This window comes from Pseudochaenichthys georgianus, chromosome 24 (genome assembly GCF_902827115.2).
Source record: "Pseudochaenichthys georgianus chromosome 24, fPseGeo1.2, whole genome shotgun sequence".
NCBI lineage: Eukaryota > Metazoa > Chordata > Actinopteri > Perciformes > Channichthyidae > Pseudochaenichthys > Pseudochaenichthys georgianus.
This window is the reverse complement of record NC_047526.1, coordinates 1,555,233-1,576,802: the sequence shown is the minus strand read 5'-3', so window position 1 is coordinate 1,576,802 and position 21,570 is coordinate 1,555,233. Positions and strand designations below refer to the sequence as shown.

General features: G+C 43.8%; 2 protein-coding genes across 4 annotated transcripts; one reads left to right on the top strand and one right to left on the bottom strand.

Annotated features, from left to right (window-relative positions):
- The first annotated feature begins 209 nt into the window (after window positions 1-209).
- Window positions 210-5,244, top strand: ccn6 (cellular communication network factor 6). Its single transcript, XM_034076518.2, has 5 exons — window positions 210-257; window positions 2,308-2,584; window positions 3,368-3,604; window positions 4,531-4,724; window positions 4,798-5,244. Exons 1-5 carry the CDS (start codon window positions 210-212, stop codon window positions 5,077-5,079), a joined length of 1,038 nt encoding a protein of 345 aa, XP_033932409.1. The 3' UTR covers window positions 5,080-5,244.
- A 91-nt stretch (window positions 5,245-5,335) lies between these two features.
- tube1 (tubulin, epsilon 1) lies at window positions 5,336-17,624 on the bottom strand. 3 transcript variants are annotated; one of them, XM_034076689.2, is made up of 12 exons: window positions 17,409-17,624; window positions 16,598-16,671; window positions 16,139-16,191; window positions 15,975-16,032; window positions 15,712-15,827; window positions 14,948-15,069; window positions 13,075-13,262; window positions 12,801-12,973; window positions 10,596-10,736; window positions 8,744-8,884; window positions 6,053-6,227; window positions 5,336-5,600 (listed from the first exon to the last, which is right to left on the bottom strand). In XM_034076689.2, the coding sequence occupies exons 1-12, from the start codon at window positions 17,431-17,433 to the stop codon at window positions 5,442-5,444; spliced, it is 1,425 nt and encodes a 474-aa protein (XP_033932580.1). In that variant the 5' UTR covers window positions 17,434-17,624; the 3' UTR covers window positions 5,336-5,441. The 3 variants fall into 3 exon arrangements, with proteins under 3 accessions (XP_033932580.1, XP_071058088.1, XP_033932581.1); XM_071201987.1 differs by having other exon boundaries at window positions 8,791-8,884; XM_034076690.2 differs by lacking the exon at window positions 8,744-8,884.
- Window positions 17,625-21,570: the final 3,946 nt, after the last annotated feature.

Genomic DNA, 21,570 nt, shown 5'->3' with positions numbered 1-21,570 from the left:
TTTCCCCTGTGGATCAGTGAGGCAGGGAAAGGTGTGTTTGGAGAGGAGACAGAGGGGTGCTTTGTCCCCTTTCCACCAGGCCAGCTCTCCCAATCTCTTCCCCCTACTCCTCTCTCTCCCTCTGCCAGTCTTCCTCTCTAAATCCCACCTTCAGCTCTGTCGTCCCCCTGCGCCCTCCTGGAGCTCACACAGACCTTCTCACTTAAGAGATGCTATCGCTTCTCTGCCATTCCCTGCTGCTCATCCTTGCTCAACAGGTAAGACTACGATCTATTCTTCTACTCTACAGACAGACTGGTGTTTCTGACAGGGAGCCATACCCACACTGAACGCATGCCGTATCTGGAGCAACAGGAAAATAGACAGCTGAGATGCGTCAGTTTTCTCTGTAGCAGTGAATCTGGATTAACCCACATTTTTACTTTTCATTATTGGACTCTTTGGAATATAGTGAAATAATAATCAGGTGGCCAATGCAAACATATGTGAACAGGTCGGTGTGTTGTCCTTTTCACTGGGTGCACAGCTTGTGTTCAGAGGGAAACCTGTGGAGGAAAGTCTGGGCTCTTTATTTAAAAGCTGCTGTGGACCCATTTTCACACCATGCAATGAGCTCATTCAGTAAACCTGGCAGACAGGCTTCAGATTTTCGGCATAACCCTCAGTGACCCTTGAACAGTAGTCGGGGGGGATTGAAGCACAAGTTGCTCCACACACAGATTGCATCATAGCAAATACCAAGCTAATCAAAGCCATTCATTTGAAAGAATTTAACAAAAGGATACAAACATAAAATGTATAAGCCGTCACCACGTATAGGCTTTCACATGAACAGAGACATAACAAAAACTAAATATTGTATCATTCAGTAGTGAAAAAGGGCTTGATTCAGCTGAATGGCCTTAATATTTCTGTTTGCGTATCTTGACTCATTTTGTTCTTTTACATTTGTGTAACTGACAGTCGAGACTCAAAAATAACTTCAATCCCGTAATGGAGTATTTAACATGTCATGTAAAGAATGCACCTCCACCTGTGATAATGCAAAAGAATGTGTCAAATGTCAATCTACGGCTTCCTATCGGGAACACTGCTGCGTGTCTTCTATTCAATATGGTCGCCAATTTATAGTTTTTTAAAAACTCGGTTTTTCTAGAAAAAAAAAATATATAAGAGTAAAATAAATGGAGCAATCGTTGGGAACTATTTCAGCGGTGGGTTAATCCCCACTTGGTGATAGAGTGAGTACTCGGGGTAGTAGTCCTGATCAAGTGTATGTTCATTACCGGGGAGGATAGTCAGCCAGTGCAACAGTGAGGCTCATTGATGAGTTTTTAATAGTTTACGAACAACAATAATGTTTATTTTCCTAACTTTCTTAAAGGATGTTTGACACAAATATGGATTAACTAGTTTATTCAGCGGGAATGTTTACCTGTCACCCACACACATCTCTTGTATTCAAGCTTAACTGCATCAGTCAGAAAAAAGACACAAAATGCAATCTTACAATTTGTTATTGACTTGAGGCAACACGTTTTTTATTTGAAGGGTCTGTTGCGCGCTCTATTTACGTACTCTGATATGGAGGTCTTCTGGTCTCAATAGTAGTTGGGTTATTAACAAGAGGTAGCGAGGGATACAAAATATAATTAAAACATACTGAAATACTAAGAGACCTACACGTAGTGGGGCTTAAAGGCTTTCCCCCTAAGAGTGGCCCACAAAGGTCATGAGGTCATTCAAGTCTAAATGCTTTATCCACATGATATCCAATCTGTCGGTCAGAAGAATACTATAATTGGACATACTCGATGTTGCAGAGGAAATGAGATCCCCATCCCATATAATAAAGTCTTGTTCTGGGCACTGGTTGACCTCACTGTCTCCATTAGCAACCGAAGGAGGCTATTGGTGTCCATTCAGCACGTATTACTGCATATTAAACACCACCTCTGGAGGCTCTCAAATGAATAAGGTAAAACATCATGTATAAAAGCGTAACAATGTTTGGTGTGTTGTATCTCCAAAGCTATTAGCTGTAATATAAATAGATTTAAATGTAGTACAGTAACAGCAGTTGCTTTGTTAAGTATACAGACAATTTCCACACCTGGTGTGGAGTGCTGGTCCTCACTTAGAGCTCGTTGAGCAATCCATTTCAAACTAATTAAAAAGGCAGCACGCTTTAAGTCTCCCCATCCCACTCCACCAGGGCAGTGGGGTTTGCAGACCGTCAAACAGTTCTTCAGAGTATTGCCCCTTTAAGAAGTTGCGGGTGAACATGGATGTGTTCTCCTCACCCAGGTCTTCAGCCGGGCTCAGAACAATGGGCAGATGGCCCCTGGTGCCGGGCGGGCTGTGGCTGAGAGGCGGCAGTTCTGCCAGTGGCCCTGCAAGTGTCGGGAGAGACCCCACTGCGCCCCGGGAGTGAGCTCCGTCCTGGACGGGTGTGGCTGCTGCAAGAGCTGCGCGCGGCAGATCGGAGAGCCGTGCAACGAGAGGGACGTCTGCGACCCCCACAAGAGCATGTACTGCGACTTCTCAGCGGACCAGCCGCGATATGAGGTTGGAGTGTGTGCATGTGAGTGCTCCGTCTTTCCCTGAAATCCTCATCTTAGAAACAGGATGCGACTCACTTTCAGTTTGAATCTCCAGAGCTCGGTTAGTGTGATGCATACTGTTAGTGTGTGGACTGTTGTTACAACAAGACATGCAACATGTTGCGTTTGTTGACACAGGAACTGGTGATAAAATATATAAGCAAGATCACAGACTAGGGATGTCCCAGCCGAGTCGTCTCTGCTGTCCTGTCTGCGGCCAGTACCGAGTGATACCGCTGCAGTGCTGGTTTTTGATTGGTCTGTTTTGTTTTATCTTGTGCTGTGAAACTATGGCGGCGTAGTAATATCACTGGGATCATCACAGGATGGCCCCAACAAACATTATTGCCTGGCATACACAATAAGTGGAAAAGCAGCAGAAACATATTTGGTGAGACATAAAACCCCGAGAAGGACTGTGTGACCAGAATGTAAGAAGTGTGAGTATGAGGAGCGGACAGGAAGCCAGACCGCGGAGCCAGCGGAAGTCTCGTACCTGTGTTTTCAAACTGCTTGGCTGGAAGGAAAGAAAACAGAAAAGCAGGTTTTTCTAAATGTCTACTCAGTGAGCAGCTCTTAAAAATGAATTTTCATGCAAATATCACGCTATCTTGGAATTATTTAAGGTTCTTTATTTCACGAGTGTGATAAGTCAATTAATTTCAAGAAGACTTAATTGATATATGAGCAAATCTTTTGCTGTTTTTAACATTCACAGTAACATCATGAGCCAGAGCGTTGACGTGTTTCCCTCCTTCTTTCAGACCTGATGGCAGTAGGCTGTGACCTGAATGGGGCCCACTATGAGAACGGAGAAGGTTTCCAGCCCAGCCCCCTCTATAGGTGCACATGTATTGCTGGAGCCATCGGCTGTACCCCTGCTTTCATCCAGAAGCCTGCAGAACTCATAGGCCCTGCCTCGCTCATGGGAAACATGCCAGCCGGCCTTCGCAGTGGCCAGAGTCCAAAGAAGAACCAGCAGGACACGACCTACATGTCAGGTGTGTGTTTACAGAGCGGCCTGTGTACAGGAACCAGCCTGCGGGGCCTGACTGCTGTGCACGTTATCTGGCACCTGGGAAGGAGAGCAGGCATTCTGTGACTCTGGCAGGAGAAGTTATCCACACTGGGACAATTACACCTTTAGTGTAGATGTTAGCACTGTGAACCCTGACATGTTGAGCTCCCCAGTCGTATGATAGAAATGTATAGTCGGGGCCCCAGAACATAGAAACTGCAGGATGCTAACTCACATATGTTTTTAATTAGCACTAATTACCATTATAGCCTATCTGGTCAATAGTTTCAAATGACTTGGCTGATTAGGGATTAATTATGGAGTCCATTCCTGACATTTTCAGGATCAAAAATGGCAGTTTTAACCAGAAAGTGAACACTTGCTGGTTAAAACTGCAATTATCTTTCCTGAAAATGTCAGAAATGGATTAAGCATCCTCCATTATTCCCAAAACCACCCCAAAATTGTCCAAATAGGCCAAGAAATGTTTTAACTATAGTCATCATAGGCTATACTGGTAATGTGTGCTTATGAACACAAGTGATGGTAATTGTGCAAACTGCTAATGGCATTAGCATCTGGCAGTTTCTCTGTGCTGGGGACTGGCTATACATTTCTGACTTTGGGGTACTTAACATTTCCAGGTTCAGAATAGGACTATGACCTGGCAAATATACTATTTAGGGATTTCACAAATATATTTACACTTCAGCCAAATGGCAACTTCTACTCCACTCATTCTAATGAACCCGCGTAAGTACAGCCCAATGGAAACATTTAGAAGAAAATGAACTCCCTTATGGTGGACACGAGCAGGTATTTGGTGTGTGTGCTCTGCATGGAGCCCACACACTAGTTCTTTGTGTCGGGTGTTGTTGACACAGTGCCCTTTAACTGTAATACTGAAAGCTTACAGGGATCCTCCTTTAGCCTGGAAGAAGAACTGTTTGATCCAGACCACCCCCTGGAGCCCCTGCTCCAAAACCTGCGGCATGGGCATCTCATCGCGTGTCAACAACGATAACGGCAAATGTGAGATGAGGAAGGACCGGCGCCTGTGTCTGCTGCGACCTTGTGATAAAAGCGTGATGAAGAGTGTTAAGGTGACAAGTTGGTCAAATGATATGGAAGTATAACCATAGTTTTCAATACAATAATCACGATTTCCTCTCATAGGCGCCAAGGGGAAAGACATGCCGGCCTACTTTTCAAGCAAAGAAGGCGGAGAAGCTGACCCTCTCGGGCTGTACCAGCACCAAGAAGTTTAAGCCCACGTACTGCGGCGTCTGCACAGACAAGCGCTGCTGTGTCCCCAACAAGTCCCGCATGATCAAGGTCAACTTCACCTGCAAGGGAGGCACCAGCACGCAGTGGAAGATGCAGTGGATAACGTCCTGCGTGTGCCAGAGGAAGTGCAACGATCCTGGCGACATGTTTTCTGACCTGAGGTTACTCTGACTTATGGAGCCTTCCAAAGAGTTCAGAGACAAAGACGCGGGACTAAAAGAAACACAAACTAAAACACCTGACTTCATAAGGAAGAACGACTGGAATCATTGATACAAGAAGAAATATTTAAAAGTTGTATGTGTACTGTATAACAACACGGACATGGCCAGGGCAGCAGGACGTATCATTATGTTTTAAGTCATGTTGCTACTGCTTATTTCTTTCAGACACAAGTTTTGAATGGAGTCATAAATTAGAAAATGTTGAAAAATAACATTTAAAGGTATATACAAAAGATTTGGTTGTGTGACGTCATCATTATTCCTTATAACATAATAATTGTTGTACAAGGAGACAGACAGATTGAAAGTTCATCTGGCGATGCGGAGTCTGGGTGCGTCAGGCACGAGTCTTCCCTTGGTGGCATCCAGCTGCTGGTACTCTTCGATCAGGGAGCTGAGCGAGCTGAGGGCCTCCGAGAAGTGGCCCTGCTCCATCCCTTCGACATGCAGGTAGTGGTGTAAGTGCGCCTTAAAGACAAAGAGGTGTTTCAGTCAGATATATCAGATTAGTAGTCCTCACTTTGGACCGAGTGTATCAATGGGTTTTACACACAGGGATCTGCCTTGTGTGTGTGGTGCATGCAAAGACGCAGAAAGAGAACACAGAGCCAGAACAAGCTAGTTGTACTTTTATAAAACAAAAACATTTTAAAACTATTGTAACAAATTAAAAATAGACAATATTTACACAGAATATAATTATGTGAGCAACTGAGTACAGTAAAATATGACAAATACTATTTTCAAAGTAGAGAGCTGTGCAGATTTTAAAAGAGGTAGTGTGGAGAAGAAATGTGCAGGATTTACAATTTCAAAAAGAACGAGATGTTTTTGGCACGATGTGCGTTCACGTAATGCAGAATGTTCTACAGCTGGACTGGAATCCTCCAGTGTTGCTTGATGCAACACAACAGCTGTACCTTCTTCCTGTAGAGCCTGCTGAAGCGCTCTCTCAGCTCCATGAAGGTGCTTTTCACACAGGTGTTGTTGGCCAGGGCCAACAGGGAGTGGGAGTGGCCCACCGGGGGCACCGCGCACAGGCCCGTCTTCCAGCCTTCCTGGTTCCAAGACACAAAGGGCAGCGAAGGCTTCAGTCTGGAGAGGGGAGGAGACGACATGTGTGTTTACATTTCACTGACGAGAACATATACAAGAGTACTAAGTAACACTTCAAACCGTTCAACAGCACGGACTGTAATATTATTTTCCATCATGTCACAAGGATGCCAACAAGAAGTGTAAAGTGAAGGATCTCAACACACTGACGTTGTACAAATCAAATATATTCATTATTGATATCTTTCTCATCAGACTATTCATAATTACCAGAGGTGGGAGAAGTACTCAGGTCAGATCTTGTACTTGAGTAAAAGTAGAAGTACTCAGGTCTTGTACTTGAGTAAAAGTATAAGTACTCAGATCTTGTACTTGAGTAAAAGTATAAGTACTCAGATCTTGTACTTGAGTAAAAGTATAAGTACTCAGATCTTGTACTTGAGTAAAAGTATAAGTACTCAGATATTGTACTTGAGTAAAAGTAGAAGTACTCAGGTCTTGTACTTGAGTAAAAGTATAAGTACTCAGATCTTGTACTTGAGTAAAAGTGGAAGTACTCAGGTCTTGTACTTGAGTAAAAGTAAAAGTACTCAGATCTTGTACTTGAGTAAAAGTAAAAGTACTCAGATCTTGTACTTGAGTAAAAGTAGAAGTACTCAGGTCTTGTACTTGAGTAAAAGTATAAGTACTCAGATCTTGTACTTGAGTAAAAGTATAAGTACTCAGATCTTGTACTTGAGTAAAAGTAGAAGTACTCAGATATTGTACTTGAGTAAAAGTATAAGTACTCAGATATTGTACTTGAGTAAAAGTATAAGTACTCAGATCTTGTACTTGAGTAAAAGTGGAAGTACTCAGGTCTTGTACTTGAGTAAAAGTATAAGTACTCAGATCTTGTACTTGAGTAAAAGTAGAAGTACTCAGATCTTGTACTTGAGTAAAAGTATAAGTACTCAGATCTTGTACTTGAGTAAAAGTAAAAGTACTCAGATCTTGTACTTGAGTAAAAGTAGAAGTACTCAGGTCTTGTACTTGAGTAAAAGTAGAAGTACTCAGATCTTGTACTTGAGTAAAAGTATAAGTACTCAGATCTTGTACTTGAGTAAAAGTGGAAGTACTCAGGTCTTGTACTTGAGTAAAAGTACTCAGATCTTGTACTTGAGTAAAAGTAGAAGTACTCAGATCTTGTTCTTGAGTAAAAGTAGAAGTACTCAGATCTTGTACTTGAGTAAAAGTAGAAGTACTCAGGTCTTGTACTTGAGTAAAAGTAGAAGTACTCAGATCTTGTACTTGAGTAAAAGTAGAAGTACTCAGATCTTGTACTTGAGTAAAAGTAGAAGTACTCAGATGTTGTACTTGAGTAAAAGTGGAAGTACTCAGGTCTTGTACTTGAGTAAAAGTAGAAGTACTCAGATCTTGTACTTGAGTAAAAGTAGAAGTACTCAGGTCTTGTACTTGAGTAAAAGTAGAAGTACTCAGGTCTTGTACTTGAGTAAAAGTAGAAGTACTCAGATCTTGTACTTGAGTAAAAGTAGAAGTACTCAGATGTTGTACTTGAGTAAAAGTGGAAGTACTCAGGTCTTGTACTTGAGTAAAAGTAGAAGTACTCAGATCTTGTACTTGAGTAAAGTAGAAGTACCAGAGTGTAGGAATACTCTGTTACAGTAGAAGTCCTGCATTCAAAATGTTCCTCAAGTAAAAGTAAAAAAGTATTCCCATCAAAATATAGTGAAAGTAGCGACAGTAAAAGTAGTCGTTGTGCAGATTGGTCCATTTCAGAATAATATATATGATATGTTTATAATGACTGATCATGAAAGTGTTCTCAAAGCTGGTGGAGGTGCAGCTAGTCTGAAGTACTTTGTAGACTGCAGGGTAGCTGGTGAAGGTGCAGCTAGTCTGAAGTACTTTGTAGACTGCAGGGTAGCTGGTGAACTTACTCCAGGTGGAACTGCAGTACAGCACAGAGTCACTTAACAACACTGATAATTAGGTTGATAAAATGTCTGAAAATATAGAAACATGTTCAGTTAAACAGATTGCAAGGTCTTTTGTCCAACCAGCCATCCAGAGCTCCAAAGATATATTCAGTTTACTATATCAAATATATGAATGCAACACATGCTGAGATGGATTTGTTCATGAGAAAAGTCATTAAACAAACGTAGTAGTATATCCAGACATAACCAATATAACATGTTGCCTCAATATGAGCCATTGATTATGCGTGCCCTGAAGAGTGTTTTGCTTTCCCTCCCTCCCTCCCTCCTACTTTACACCATGGTCACGCTCAAATATGTGCTCTCATAGCAGCTTCTGTTTCAGCTTCTCTTGACAACATGCCACATGAAAACAAGGTCTGCAGAGAGTGGTGAGGGGAGAGCTGCGGAGAGGTGGGTGCTGAATGGACCAGTCATGAATCATGGTGGGCAGTGCTGAATGGGGGTACTATCTGGGAGAGCGAGTGTGAAGGTCATCTTTGGGCCTATCAGGGTGGGGGTGCTGGCTGGTTGGCTGTTTCAGATGGAGACTGAGAGGCTGGATGGTGCTCTGACCTCTCGATGTTCCTGCGGAGGTCGGACACCTGCACGTTGCCCCTCACCATGAGGGCGCAGGCCAGGTAGAGGCTGTGCTTCGGGTCGGCTCGGATCAGCTGGTGCTCTTTACTGAAGGCATCACTGAACATCTGATCCAGTCTAGAGGGCACAGTAAAAGACAGAAAGTAAAAGAAAATCATCTTGACTCTACCTCCAGGTATTACACTGTCTGGTAACCTTTATGTATTGGTTGCCCTGAATGATGTCTCCATCAATCAATCAATGTTTATTTATAGCCCAATATCACAATGTTACATTTGTCTCAGTGGTCTTCACAGTGTGTGCAGAATATCAGTATGACAATACGACACCCTCTGTCCTAAGACCCTCTGTCCTCAGACCCTCTGTCCTCAGACCCTCTGTCCTCAGACCCTCTCTCCTCAGACCCTCTGTCCTTAGACCCTCTGTCCTTAGACCCTCTGTCCTCAGACCCTCTGTCCTCAGACCCTCTGTCCTCAGACCCTCTCTCCTCAGACCCTCTGTCCTCAGACCCTCTGTCCTTAGACCCTCTGTCCTCAGACCCTCTGTCCTTAGACCCTCTGTCCTCAGACCCTCTGTCCTCAGACCCTCTGTCCTTAGACCCTCACATCGTACAAGGAAACACTTCCAGAGAAAACCCACAGTTTAAAGGAACAATGGGAGAAACCTCAGGAGAGCAGCAGAGGAGGGATCCCTTTACTGGCTAGTAGTGATGCAGCGGTCAGATTTGATATAGGGCTGCTCGATTATGTGGGTCATTAATTGATATCACGATTATTAAAAACGATTATCCATTTACTTTGAAAACATCCATTTATTGAAAAATAAATGGATGGATTTATTCTAAGAGTTGATTACCCTGAACTTTAAGTATAATTCAACTGAAAAACCAATACTAACATTTATTTTATTTTTTATAAAAAATAAATAAATAATCGTTTTATTTTGATGATGTTGTTTTGATAATCGTTGCAAGCCAAAATGGTAATTGGGATTAAAATACGATTAATTGAGCAGCCCTAACTTGTTATAACACGAACCACTGTGCTAAACAAAAATGTGGCCGTAACAAATCCAAACCACAACCTTCTTGATGGAATATAGAAGCAGTTGCCATGATGAGGTCTGAGGACAGACACACAGCGTACTGCTGACTAGTCACTGAAAGGACTTCAGGGATTTACAGTTTCTTAATGTAAAATTGAGACCGACTGGGGCAAGGGAGCAATGTTTTACTAAGATTGTATGCATCTTTATTTATCCAGGCACATCTGCTGAGCAGGCAAGATATTTTGAGGCAACACCCTGCTCTACATTCATACAGACACATATATTCAGCTCTGGGAGCGTGGCCAGTTCACCGCCGCTCTTTTGGACCAATGAGCAGCTTCTCTGGAACAGATGAGGACTATATGGCTCACAAGGCCACTTTCAGTGCAGTTGTTGTTGGGCAGCGCGTTGGAGGGTAGGTGGAGTGGGGGCAGGATCAAATAGCCTTTTTCACAAGCCTGCAGCACTAAACGTAAAGTTGCTGACAGCCCATCTGATCAATTGAAAGCCGGCTGTGTGGCATCTGAATATTGTGTGCCTTTGTTTAAATGTTACTGATCATGCATTACAGATATTGCTGGTCATTATTTCATTTCTAAATGATTTTCCTATGTAACCGGTAGGGTTTCATCAATATGTTTCAGATGAGGATCAGTGATCTTATTTCCTCAGTCATCACTGCAGTCAACATGAGGCATGTTTAACGAGGATGATGGAGTTCATGAGCCCTGAACACAAAACAACTGAGTGAAAAAGAGCTGCTCTCACAGCCAGAGCAGACCTTCTGGAGGGGACACTGACATCTGCCAGAGTGTAGAGAGGGGTGAGGCTCGGCACCAAGTAGTGTAAACGAGGGAAGGGGACCAGGTTCATGGCAATCTCATTCAGATCCATGTTGAGAGAGCCTTCGAAACGAGCGGAGCTGAAACGGAAGATGACACATAAGCAACTTAACCCTTTAACTGCCAGACCAAGAAAAAAGCTATGAAAAATGATTTTTAAAGCATTTTTTTATCAAATGGGCCACAAATAACCACAAACAATTGTGCATTTTCAACAATCATCGTATACAGTACAGTATGTGTATGCATCAAACTCAAATACATTGGTTTATTTTGTGGAAAATGAGCAATATATACAGCCAGATATATTCATAAAAGATAATAAATTATAATTGTAAAAAAAATAAATGGAAAAAAGTAATGAGAAGTGTTTTTCATAATAAAGAAAAGACTTGCTCGTCTTACTGTAGATGCTGAATTGGCCTAACAGGAAACCACTGGCCTCGCAGCAAATGTCTATATCCTGTGTTGGCCTAACTTGCTCATCTGTGTGCAACTTTGGGCTGAATGCCATGCATGAAAGCTGCTATATAAATTATTATCACTCGGTCACTCTGAGACTCATAAGGCAGTACTAGATTTAGTAATATTACCATGAATCTAGCCATTTGTTTACCATATTGTAGTGGAAAACATCTCTGAAAGTCTGAAAAGTCATATTGGTGAAGTCCACGGAGACAAATGTAACATTTGTGATATGGGGCTATATAAATAAACATTGATTGATTGATATTGCTAGCTTACCATAAAAGACCAATTCCACCGATTGGTTGAACATATTTTTAAAAAAAAAATATTACACCCTTGTTAAAACTTTTTGTGTGCATCAAGTTATCTAATTATGTTCAGTCAGTACTCCGACACTAAAATATGTCATGATATGGTAAACTAACAAAAGTTGACAAAAAAGAGTGATTTCTTCAGCAGTGATTTTTAGCATGCCAACTTCCTCAGAGGAAGGGCTTTCTGTTCGAACCACAGTGACAACTAGAGGTTGTTTTGTGCACAACATGTCAACCAAATGGTAGAGCTGGCTGAATCAGATGGAGTTACACTTTTTTATTTATTTTCCAACAAGATACCAAGACACAAAATGTGCTCTCCAAAATGGTGGCGCTGGCAGTTGAAGGAGCCATAACAAACTCATGTAAGTCTGGTGAGTTAGTAGGAAATGGCCTTTTTGTAACAAAACAATAAAATGTAATGCTCAGTGAATTAGTAATACACATCAGATAAGACTTTAAGGTGCTTTAAATTACGTACAAAAGTGCTTATGGGCTTGCCTCTTCTTACCAATAACCTCCTTAAACGTTACACTCCAACAAGGACTGTGGTCACAGCACACAGGGCCAACGTGTCCCTCGCTCCTCTCCTGTCTGTCTCTATTGTGTTCTTGTTTATTGTCCTATGTTTGAATGCTGAGCTTCAGTTTTGCTTCCTGTGTGATTGTGTAGCCCGTGGTCCTCCATGGTGAAGAGGAGGTCATGTGACTCAGACTCTTTCTGTTTGGAGACACCTGAAAGTGCTTGACATCCTCCTGGATCTGTATTCTCCATAAATGCTAGCATTCTGTCATCCTGATTATCCAACCTCTTCTCCCCGTCTGTCCATCGGGGGAGAAGTATCCTTTTGATTTAACCTCACCAGAACAAATGTGATCACAAAACAACACATTCTGGTTGTGTTTGTATTGCTGTGTAACACTAAACAATTGGCAACCTGCGCATCAATTGTGTAACGGAGGCTTATTAGCCCGGCATCATTGAATCACCCTCTTGTATCTCCGTAGCCTCGAAGTTAAATCTAGTTTTTTGCATCAAAATGAATCGGCACCTGCTTTAACAGATCCAACCCTGTAGCTCCTGTGCTGCGCCTCGTTGTTGTTCAGTAGGTACATAGAGTTGCTGCTATAAACAGAACAAGGTGCTCTGTGGTGTTTATACAAAGTTTTAAAAAAAAAAAAAAAATACTTTAAATATCATTATAGTTTGGCAACGTTTTATAAACACTCAATTTAGTATTGTTCTAAAATAGTGTGTACAAAAAAAGGGTTCCAAATGATTGAAATAGGTTCACACATACAATAACAACAGGATTGAAACAAAGGACCGGGGTCGCCTGTACGGGAAATAGAAATACCACACCTGGTAATGTTGAGCAACAGGTTAGCCACAATGTTATTCATGGCATCAAAAGGCTTCTCGGCTCCAACGAGCCCCCCCTGCCCAGAGATGATGGCGCTTTCCCTCCTGATCACAGTCCCTGGCTTTCCACTGTGAGACATGTGTTTAATCTTCTTCACGATGTCCACCAGCGACTGGAAGAGAAGTCAGAGGGAACGAACACACCTGCATAATGGTTATTTTGTTTTGTAAATAATGCAGAGATGTTTGTAGTGAGAGGAGAAAAGGCACACACTTGGTTTTCCACAGGCAGGACACAGTCAGCGTGCTCCGTGAGCTCCCTCATAGCCAGGATGCTGTTGTAGGGAGAGGTGACGACATCATCCTCTGCAGATGGATAGATGGAGGTGACGATCCGACACACCTCGGGGAACTCCTCCTCCAGCAGGCTCAGCACTTTGGTCCCAAGGCCCGAGCCTGTACCTTCAATTGATAATCATTGCTTTTACTTCCTGCTGTTACTGTAATGCCCCTAATATGGGGAAATATAAAAAAAAAAAAGCAGACACATTTTTGCTGGCTTCAAGTCCAATGTAATTTGAACGGGTGGCAAGCAACACTCACTCTGCTGGACAAACCCGGAAGGTCAACATGTCATATCTATGTAAACACAAATACATGGTTTACGTAATAGTCTCTTTGCCAGCTCAGAGTCCTATAGTGAACCCGGAAATGTTGAGTCCCCCAACGTTTTGTTAGAAATGTTTATTAAGTATACAAAACAGGGGTAGACATTAAGGGCCGGTGGACTTGTATTGTCACTGGCCCCACCATTGTAACCACTGGTTACAATGAATCGACTTCACCTTCGTCCAAAATGAATCGACTAATAATGAAGAAAATGAACATATTTGTTGCTATAGTAATTTATGCACTAACTACATTACTACTTGTACTACAACATTTTAATCATCAGTTCTTCCTCATTTTCCTCAATTGTTCATATTTGGTTTATTAAAATAATGATATTGTGGTCATTGTTAAAAAATGTCTGCTATTATTATGAGTATTATTATTTGTATAATGCACTTTCTGCCTTCCTGTCATTAGGAGTTAGAAATGTAGAGTAGATTAGAGCCTTCATTATCCTAAACTGCTGGGACATTTCCCTAAAGCCAATACCTTTATATTGTCTACTCTTCACTTACTTGTAGGTCGGCATTGATGTACAGATCCGACAGAAGACCTTGTTTATATTGGCATCATATTGAGAGGTGCAGCCAGTGACGCGTCCTGAAACCAGGAAGTAAGCTGCTGGTTCCCTCCACAAAAAGCAATAGGATTTCTCCACAGGGTTTTGGAAAATAGCTGGAAATAAGGTCTGTGGAAAACAAACCTGTTTGATAAATGCACGTTTTGTTCAGCCGGATAATCTCCACATGTCTACCCTACTTTTATAATGTTCTAATCATAAATCTAATCGATAGATTATAAAAGGGTTTTAGGACGCGTGACCGCACCACTAGAAGCCAACTCCATCGATCAAGCTGAAACGTTCTCTCCCTCTTCTTCTCCTCTCCCTGTCACTCTCCTTGAACTCCTCCGGTGACTTTCTTTTATTTGAAGAAAGTTTTTTGCCCGGCGCTTGGCCGGTTACCGCTGGTATTAAAAACATTTGGCGAATGGTTAGGTGGCGCGATAATCTGTAGTGAAGGAGCGCGCTCCCGCTCACGGGAGCCTGCTCGCGCTGCATACAGCTCGGTTACATTTAAAGGGCCAGAGGCGGAATCAGCGCTTTAGTAACAGGGCTGAAATAGAGGGGGATGAGGCATGCTCCAATGGGTGATCTGTTTGCTATTTTGAGCAAAACACTTCAGAGACATGTTTTGTAAAGGTATGGCCCTATAATATATTGTTCAAATATAGCATGATAGGTGAGCTTTAACTATTGTCTACATAGGCTATAATAGTAATTAGTACTAATTACACAACTTGTGCTTATTGTACAAATTGCCCAACATATGTGAGTTAGCATCCGGCAGTTTGTAACCACTGGGGACCCGTACTATACATACAGAAAAGGGGTCATTGCAAATGCTTTGCCATACTTCAATGTCAAGCATCAATGATCCCATGACGGGAACTGGTCAAACTGGGTTGGGCCTTACCTCCTCCCATAGAGTGAATGAGGAAGAAGCACTGCAGACAGTCGCAGTGTTCTGCTGCCTTCCTCAGTGTATCCACGATCTGTTCCCTGTAGGCTGAGCCATACGTCATGTGTCCAACTGCCCTGTACAATAACAAGCAGAAAAATGAAGGGCAAACTTTGGAAAACATTGTCTTGGTTCTTTTGAGTCTGAAATGGACGGTATATTTCTGTTCATATGGTGATAATTATTATCCATAAATGAACTTCAGTTGCAGAAATATAAGAAATAATAGAATTTGGAGTTAGAATATCTGGGCTGCAGCCTGTGAGCACCTGTGAATGACTTGATCTGGGACTAAACACATTGCATTTCTTTACTGTGTTTTCATGGTATGCGAGAGAAGGTACATCCAATTATTGTAAGAATACAAAGTCAGTTTTTCTAAGCGTGTGATCTTTAGAATACCAGGGCTTGGCATGCTGTGGTAATCATAGCTGTAACAATGGCTCTATGACTGAAAACACAGTAGTTATGTCAAGAAGCACTTCTGACTTTCCCCCCAATGGTATAATGGAGGCTTGAGGCAGTAGAAAGAAAAGACCCACAATCATAGAGACCTCTAAGCTTCTCATGGTCTTTTGTTTCTTTGCTGGGAATTATAAACGACGGTGCCATATAAGGGGAACAAATGATTTGGGACATTCAGAAATGTACTGCATTCTTTGAGTGCAACAGTTGCTAGCAGCCATGTGAGATCGTGCTGTGAAGAGTCAGTGTCTCACCAGTTGTTGCCTGAACCCGACACGTCTGTGAGGAGCTGGGTGCTGTCAAACATTTCTCTCAACGGGCCCTGCAGGATCTCATTGACCACACCCTCCTCCATGTCCACCAGCACCGCCTGTAGATTCAAATATATGCAAGTATGAGGACAGCGCATGCCTTTGAATATTTCCTTTCTCTACGAAACCCTATCTAACCCAACCCTGATCTGACTCCTGGTGAGGACCAGAGGGGAAAGCTGCTTCCTGGTATGAACAGAACTCACCCTGGCCTTCAGATGCTGGATTCTCCCACCAACAGAATGGGCCTCCCCATCACATTTACTGGAAAGAAAACCAGATATAACAACAGGACTAAATTAGGACCAGTGTATGGAGACACGTTTCTTAACTCATGTAGCAGTAACTAGTTACTAGAGTGTTCGATTACCTTGAGTCCACATTTCGGAAAAAGCTACCGAGTGCCTCATCATACAATCCTTTCTGAAAATGAGACATACACAGGATGTAAGGAAACCTGTACAAGTCCTGGAAGTTGTGAACATGTCTGTTTTAGAATCAGAATGAATTCTATAGGCATGTATGTGTAGCAGTACAGAACATGACCGTAAAAAGGACAACAAAGCTGGAAAAGGTAAGGTAAATGAAGTCAATTGTTTATATATAACATACAGTCGAACATACAGTGAAATATATATAATGCATACACGACTAACAATAAAATAATAACACTTCATCGATACATTTTCACAATACAATTTATAAATAGTTGTTAAAAAAGCTAATTGTTGGGGTCCTCGCAAAGATTCAGGCTCATCAAATACAATGTGAGGACAGTTTAGTGTCTGACTCAGTTCACGAGTGTTGAGATGGGTGTATTAGTACTTACTTTATTCACATGGGCATGTTCTCGCAAGGCAAGATCCCAAAACCTGCAGCCAACCTGGTTGCCACACTGCCCAACTGCAGAACACGCATTACAAGTTTGGTTAAGTTAAGTTGTGTCAACCATTTGTTGAATCAGCCGTAGCCAGTGGTGTAAGTTAAGTAAAGCAGATTTACTCAAGTACTTTGCTTAAGTTCAATTTTGAGGGATTTGTAATTTACTTGAGTCTCTAAATGTTTTTGCTACTTTTACTCTACTACAATTCAGAGGTACATGGTGTACTTCTCCTCCACTACATGTATTTAATACCTTTAGTTCCTTCACAGATGTGGATGAATGATGTGAAATATAATCAAGTGTTGAATCAGACTTTAGTTCCACCTGGAGTAAATCCACCAGCTACCCTGCAGTCTACAAAGTACTTCAGACTAGCTGCACCTTCACCAGCTTTGAGAACACTTTCATGATCAATCATTATAAAACATATCATATATATTATTCTGAAATGGACCAATCTGCACAACGACTACTTTTACTGTCGCTACTTTAAGGATATTTGTATGCTAATACTTTTGTACTTTTACTTGAGTAAGATTTTAAATGCAGGACTTTTACTGTAACAGAGTATTCCTACACTCTGGTACTTCTACTTAAGTACCAGATTTGAGTACTTCTCCCCCTCTGGCCGTAACTAAACATGCTCCTGCTGTAAATCTATAAATTGTGCACTAGCATTCAGTGGCTAACCTAAAGACAGCTAAACTAGCTGCTGGCTTCTCTCTGGATGCTCACATTACGTTGAGTTTTAACTCACCTTGGACAACAACGGACTGTGTCATGGCAGCAGCTGGACGGAGCACCCAGGCGCCTTTATAACACAGAGCTAATCTGACTTAATGTCAAGAACTGTCCATTAAAAACACTTTTTAAGAAAATACTTTTGAACGCTTCTCTAATCTCGCGCCACCACTGTGTTTGGTCGAGTGATGATGACGTATTACCATGAAAACGGTGTTTGACTAGCCCAAGCCCCCAGGAAGTGCGCCGGAGTCTTATGAGAATATTCGTGCTGGCCAAACGGCGGTACTACACTTCCTTTAGGTTGCTGGGCCCGGAAGCACTTTTTCCCATTGACTTACATGGGGAAAGAGTGGTCTGTAACTCGTTGGATATATTTTTTTAAACTAAATAAACTACCCAGTGTGAACGTTTGTATAGCCCTTATTAAAAACATTTGTTCCTCAAGTTGTAAAAATGTGCTAATAACGTTATTCCGAGAGTTATTTCCCTCGGCATTATGAACGTGCATCTAACCCACGGGACCGCGCCGCCCGGCACGTTCATGTTACGTGTTCAGCACTACATGAGTTTCTCTTTACCCATGGATGCACAATAACAACGGACCATATCGCCTTACTGCCAGCCCACGGAGCTGTAATAATGGATATATTGTACATGTTTGCTGTAATTCATCATTTGTAAAATATTATACTACATACCCGGCTGTATGATGTAAATCTTGTACCGTAAATGTTCTATTAAATAAAGTTAATATTACCGACGTAGATTAACGTTCCTGTAGCTTCTTATTGCACTTGCAATATACCATTAAAAGAGTTGAACGTAGCTGTTTGCTATTAGGCCGACTATATATTAAGTCGTCATATTTATACATCAATAAAGATATGTGTCAAAGCTCTAATCAAATTAACAGTTGTATTATTTATAATTGTATATATATATATGTATATTGCCTGTGTTGTAGCCATATACTGTATATATATATATATAGGTTGTAGCCTATACAAATGAACAACCTTGTGTTTTTTCAAAAGTTTTACAAGTTGTATTGTAGTGTTTATTTTAGTGTTGTTTTATTCTTATCCACATTTTGATTTCAGAGCACAGGACAGGAGAATGCTGGGCACAAAATCACGCTCAACAGTGAAGCTGGCAATGCTGAACAAAACCAGTTATAATATTTATTCCGCTGAAAAAGTGAAAGCTTTACGAAAATGTAATTAAAAATACATAAGCATTTCAGGTAGAAATTAGCATTTTATATAGAAATTCACAAATATAAGAAATGAAACCTAAAAGAGATGTTAACAAATGTATACCTCTGATGGCTGGCATAGAACTAGGTGAAGAAAATAGTGACAAAAAATGTTAATACAATGTATTGTGGTGACACGTCATTGGACATAATTCACCTCTCTTATTGTGTTGCCACACGGACCTTTTAGTGGGAACACCTGTAGAGTTAGCCCTCATTCCTGCTAGCTCGTTAAGCAGAGCAGACGTTGTGTTGACTTCTCTATAACTAAATGGATAATAAAGATTGGAACTCCGTTCTGAATACACCGCCTCCGACTCCCTTTTCCTGGCGCTACACTGGTGACCCTGACGTTTCCGAGAAAGTTTCCGGAAAATTAACGAGCATGGCTGAACGCGATGTTTTCGTAAAGCTGCCGGAGTTCTGGGAGCACGCCGCGGAGGCATGGTTCGCACATGTGGAGGCGCACTTCGCCTGCCGACAGGTCCGTGACGGGGACCTGAAATACTACCATGTAGTAACAGCGCTGGGCAGCTCTACGTCGTCCAGGTTGGTGGGATTCATCGCAGACCCCCCACATCATGGCAAATATGAGGCGATTAAGGCCCTTCTCCTTAAGACATTTAGCTTATCTGCTAAGGAGAGGGCCCGCCAGTTGCTTGACATTCAAGGCCTGGGAGACAGCAAGCCATCTCAGCTAATGGAGAAAATGCTAAATCTGCTAGGGGGGGAAGATCCCCGGATTTTATTCACAGAGATTTTCCTGCGTCACTTGCCTCCCCGGGTCCAGACGGCGCTGGCCAACACGCCTGCCACGGAGCCGCGGGCCTTGGCGGAGGAAGCGGATCGTTTTTTCCTGGCTACACAACAGCCCGGTGCAGAGACGTTAGCCGCGACGCGCAGCAGCCCATCTGCAGTCAAGAAAGCATGGCGGGGGCCGGACACGGCTGTGGCGAGCCGGCGTCGAGACACCGGAGAGTGTTTTTACCACGCACGTTTCGGGACAATGGCGAAGAAGTGCATTGCTCCGTGCAGCTACAAACCCCCGGGAAACGGAGGGGCCGGCGCTCGGTAGTGGCCCTGAGCGTCGGCGGCACGTGCAGGCTCCTCTTCGTCAGCGACAGCGTTTCGCGGAGCCTGTTTCTGTGTGACACGGGCGCTCAACGGAGCGTAGTTCCCGCGTCGAGTGAAGACGTCACCCGGGGAGGGCACGGACCGCGATTGACGACGGCTAACGGCGGTCCCATTCGCACGTACGGCGTGAGGCCTATGTGTTTGTGCATCGGAGGACAGCGTTTCAGCTGGGATTTTGTGACAGCGGACATTTCTTTTCCCCCTCGGAGCGGATTTTTTGTGTGCTCATGGACTCTTAGTGGACGTTAAGAATAGGCGTTTGATTGATGCCTTGACATTTTCTTCCCTCGTGTGCACACTTGGCAGCGCAGCGTACGACGGGCTGTCGGGCTCGTTGTCAGGGGCAGACATTTTTCTCAGACTGTTGGCCGAGTTTCCAGACCTGTCGCTGCCCACCTTCTCTGCGCTTACCACTAAGCATGGCGTGGAGCACCACGTCACTACCGGGGGGCCTCCTGTCTACGCCAGGGCCCGGCGGTTGAACCCTTCTAAGCTGGCTGTGGCGAGGGCGGAGTTTGCAACCATGGAGCGCCTGGGCATTGTCCGCCGCTCCGACAGTCCTTGGGCTTCACCCCTGCACGTCGTCCCCAAACCGAACGGCGGGTTCCGCCCGTGCGGGGATTACCGCCGACTCAACGACGCCACTACGCCTGACCGCTATCCAGTGCCGCACATTCAGGACTTTTCGGCGCATCTGGCCGGTACAGGGGTGTTTTCCAAGGTGGACCTGGTGCGTGGATACCACCAGGTGCCCATGCACCCTCTGGACATTCCCAAGACGGCAGTGATAACACCTTTTGGACTTTTTGAGTTCCTGCGGATGCCTTTTGGACTCAAGAATGCCGCTCAGACGTTTCAGCGCCTGATGGATTCGGTACTGCGGGACCTGCCGTTTGTGTTTGTCTACCTCGACGACATACTCGTCGCCAGCGCTTCAGTGCAGGAGCACCTGTCCCACCTCCGAGCCCTTTTCACACGGCTCAACGAACACGGATTAATCATCAATCCGGCAAAGTGCCAGTTCGGGGTGTCTGACATTGATTTCCTGGGGCACCGCGTCAACAAGGGCGGTGCGACACCTCTGCCAGCGAAGGTGGAGGCTGTTGCGGCTTTTCCTCGCCCGCTCACAGCCCGGTCGCTCCGTGAGTTTCTGGGGATGGTGACCTTCTACCACCGTTTCATCGCCCGGGCCGCACACATCATGCGGCCGCTGTATGAAGCTTTGAAAGGCAAGACCCCCGTCCAGGCGATCGACTGGACAGCAGAGGCGGACGTCGCTTTTGCTGAGGTCAAGACCGCGTTGGCTCAGGCGGCTTTGCTGGCACACCCATCATCTACGGCTCCCATCTCCATCACCACGGACGCGTCGGACTACGCGGTCGGCGAAGTGCACGAGCAGTGGGTGGAGGGCGCTTGGCAGCCGCTCGCCTTTTTCAGCCGCCAGCTGACGCCCAGGGAACGCAGGTACAGCGCCTTTGACCGAGAGCTCCTTGGACTTTATTTGGCCGTGCGGCACTTCCGTTTCATGCTGGAAGGCCGTGAATTTACGGCGTTTGTCGACCACAAGCCGCTCACCTTCGCCATGTCAAAAGTGGCGGAGCCTTGGTCGGCACGTCAGCAGCGGCAGCTTTCCTACATATCAGAGTTCACTACGGACATTAAGCACGTGGCTGGCAAGTCGAACCTGGTTGCAGATTGCCTCTCCAGAGTCGTCATCGGTGCCGTCCAGTTGGGCCTGGACTATACTCGCATGGCGGCGGACCAGGTCACAGATCCCGGCGTCCAG

What these genes read in the sequence shown, in the direction of transcription:
- ccn6 (XM_034076518.2), top strand. Translation starts at nt 210, where the DNA reads ATGCTATCGCTTCTCTGCCATTCCCTGCTGCTCATCCTTGCTCAACAG. An exon ending in TGAGGTTGGAGTGTGTGCAT is followed by an intron (nt 2,585 to 3,367) that starts GTGAGTGCTCCG and finishes TCCTTCTTTCAG; the next exon opens with ACCTGATGGCAGTAGGCTGT. An exon ending in GCGTGATGAAGAGTGTTAAG is followed by an intron (nt 4,725 to 4,797) that starts GTGACAAGTTGG and finishes TTCCTCTCATAG; the next exon opens with GCGCCAAGGGGAAAGACATG.
- tube1 (XM_034076689.2), bottom strand. Translation starts at nt 17,433, where the DNA reads ATGACACAGTCCGTTGTTGTCCAAG. An exon ending in TCGGGTTCAGGCAACAACTG is followed by an intron (nt 15,070 to 15,711) that starts GTGAGACACTGA and finishes GTTATTGTACAG; the next exon opens with GGCAGTTGGACACATGACGT. An exon ending in CTGTTGCTCAACATTACCAG is followed by an intron (nt 10,737 to 12,800) that starts GTGTGGTATTTC and finishes CTTCCGTTTCAG; the next exon opens with CTCCGCTCGTTTCGAAGGCT.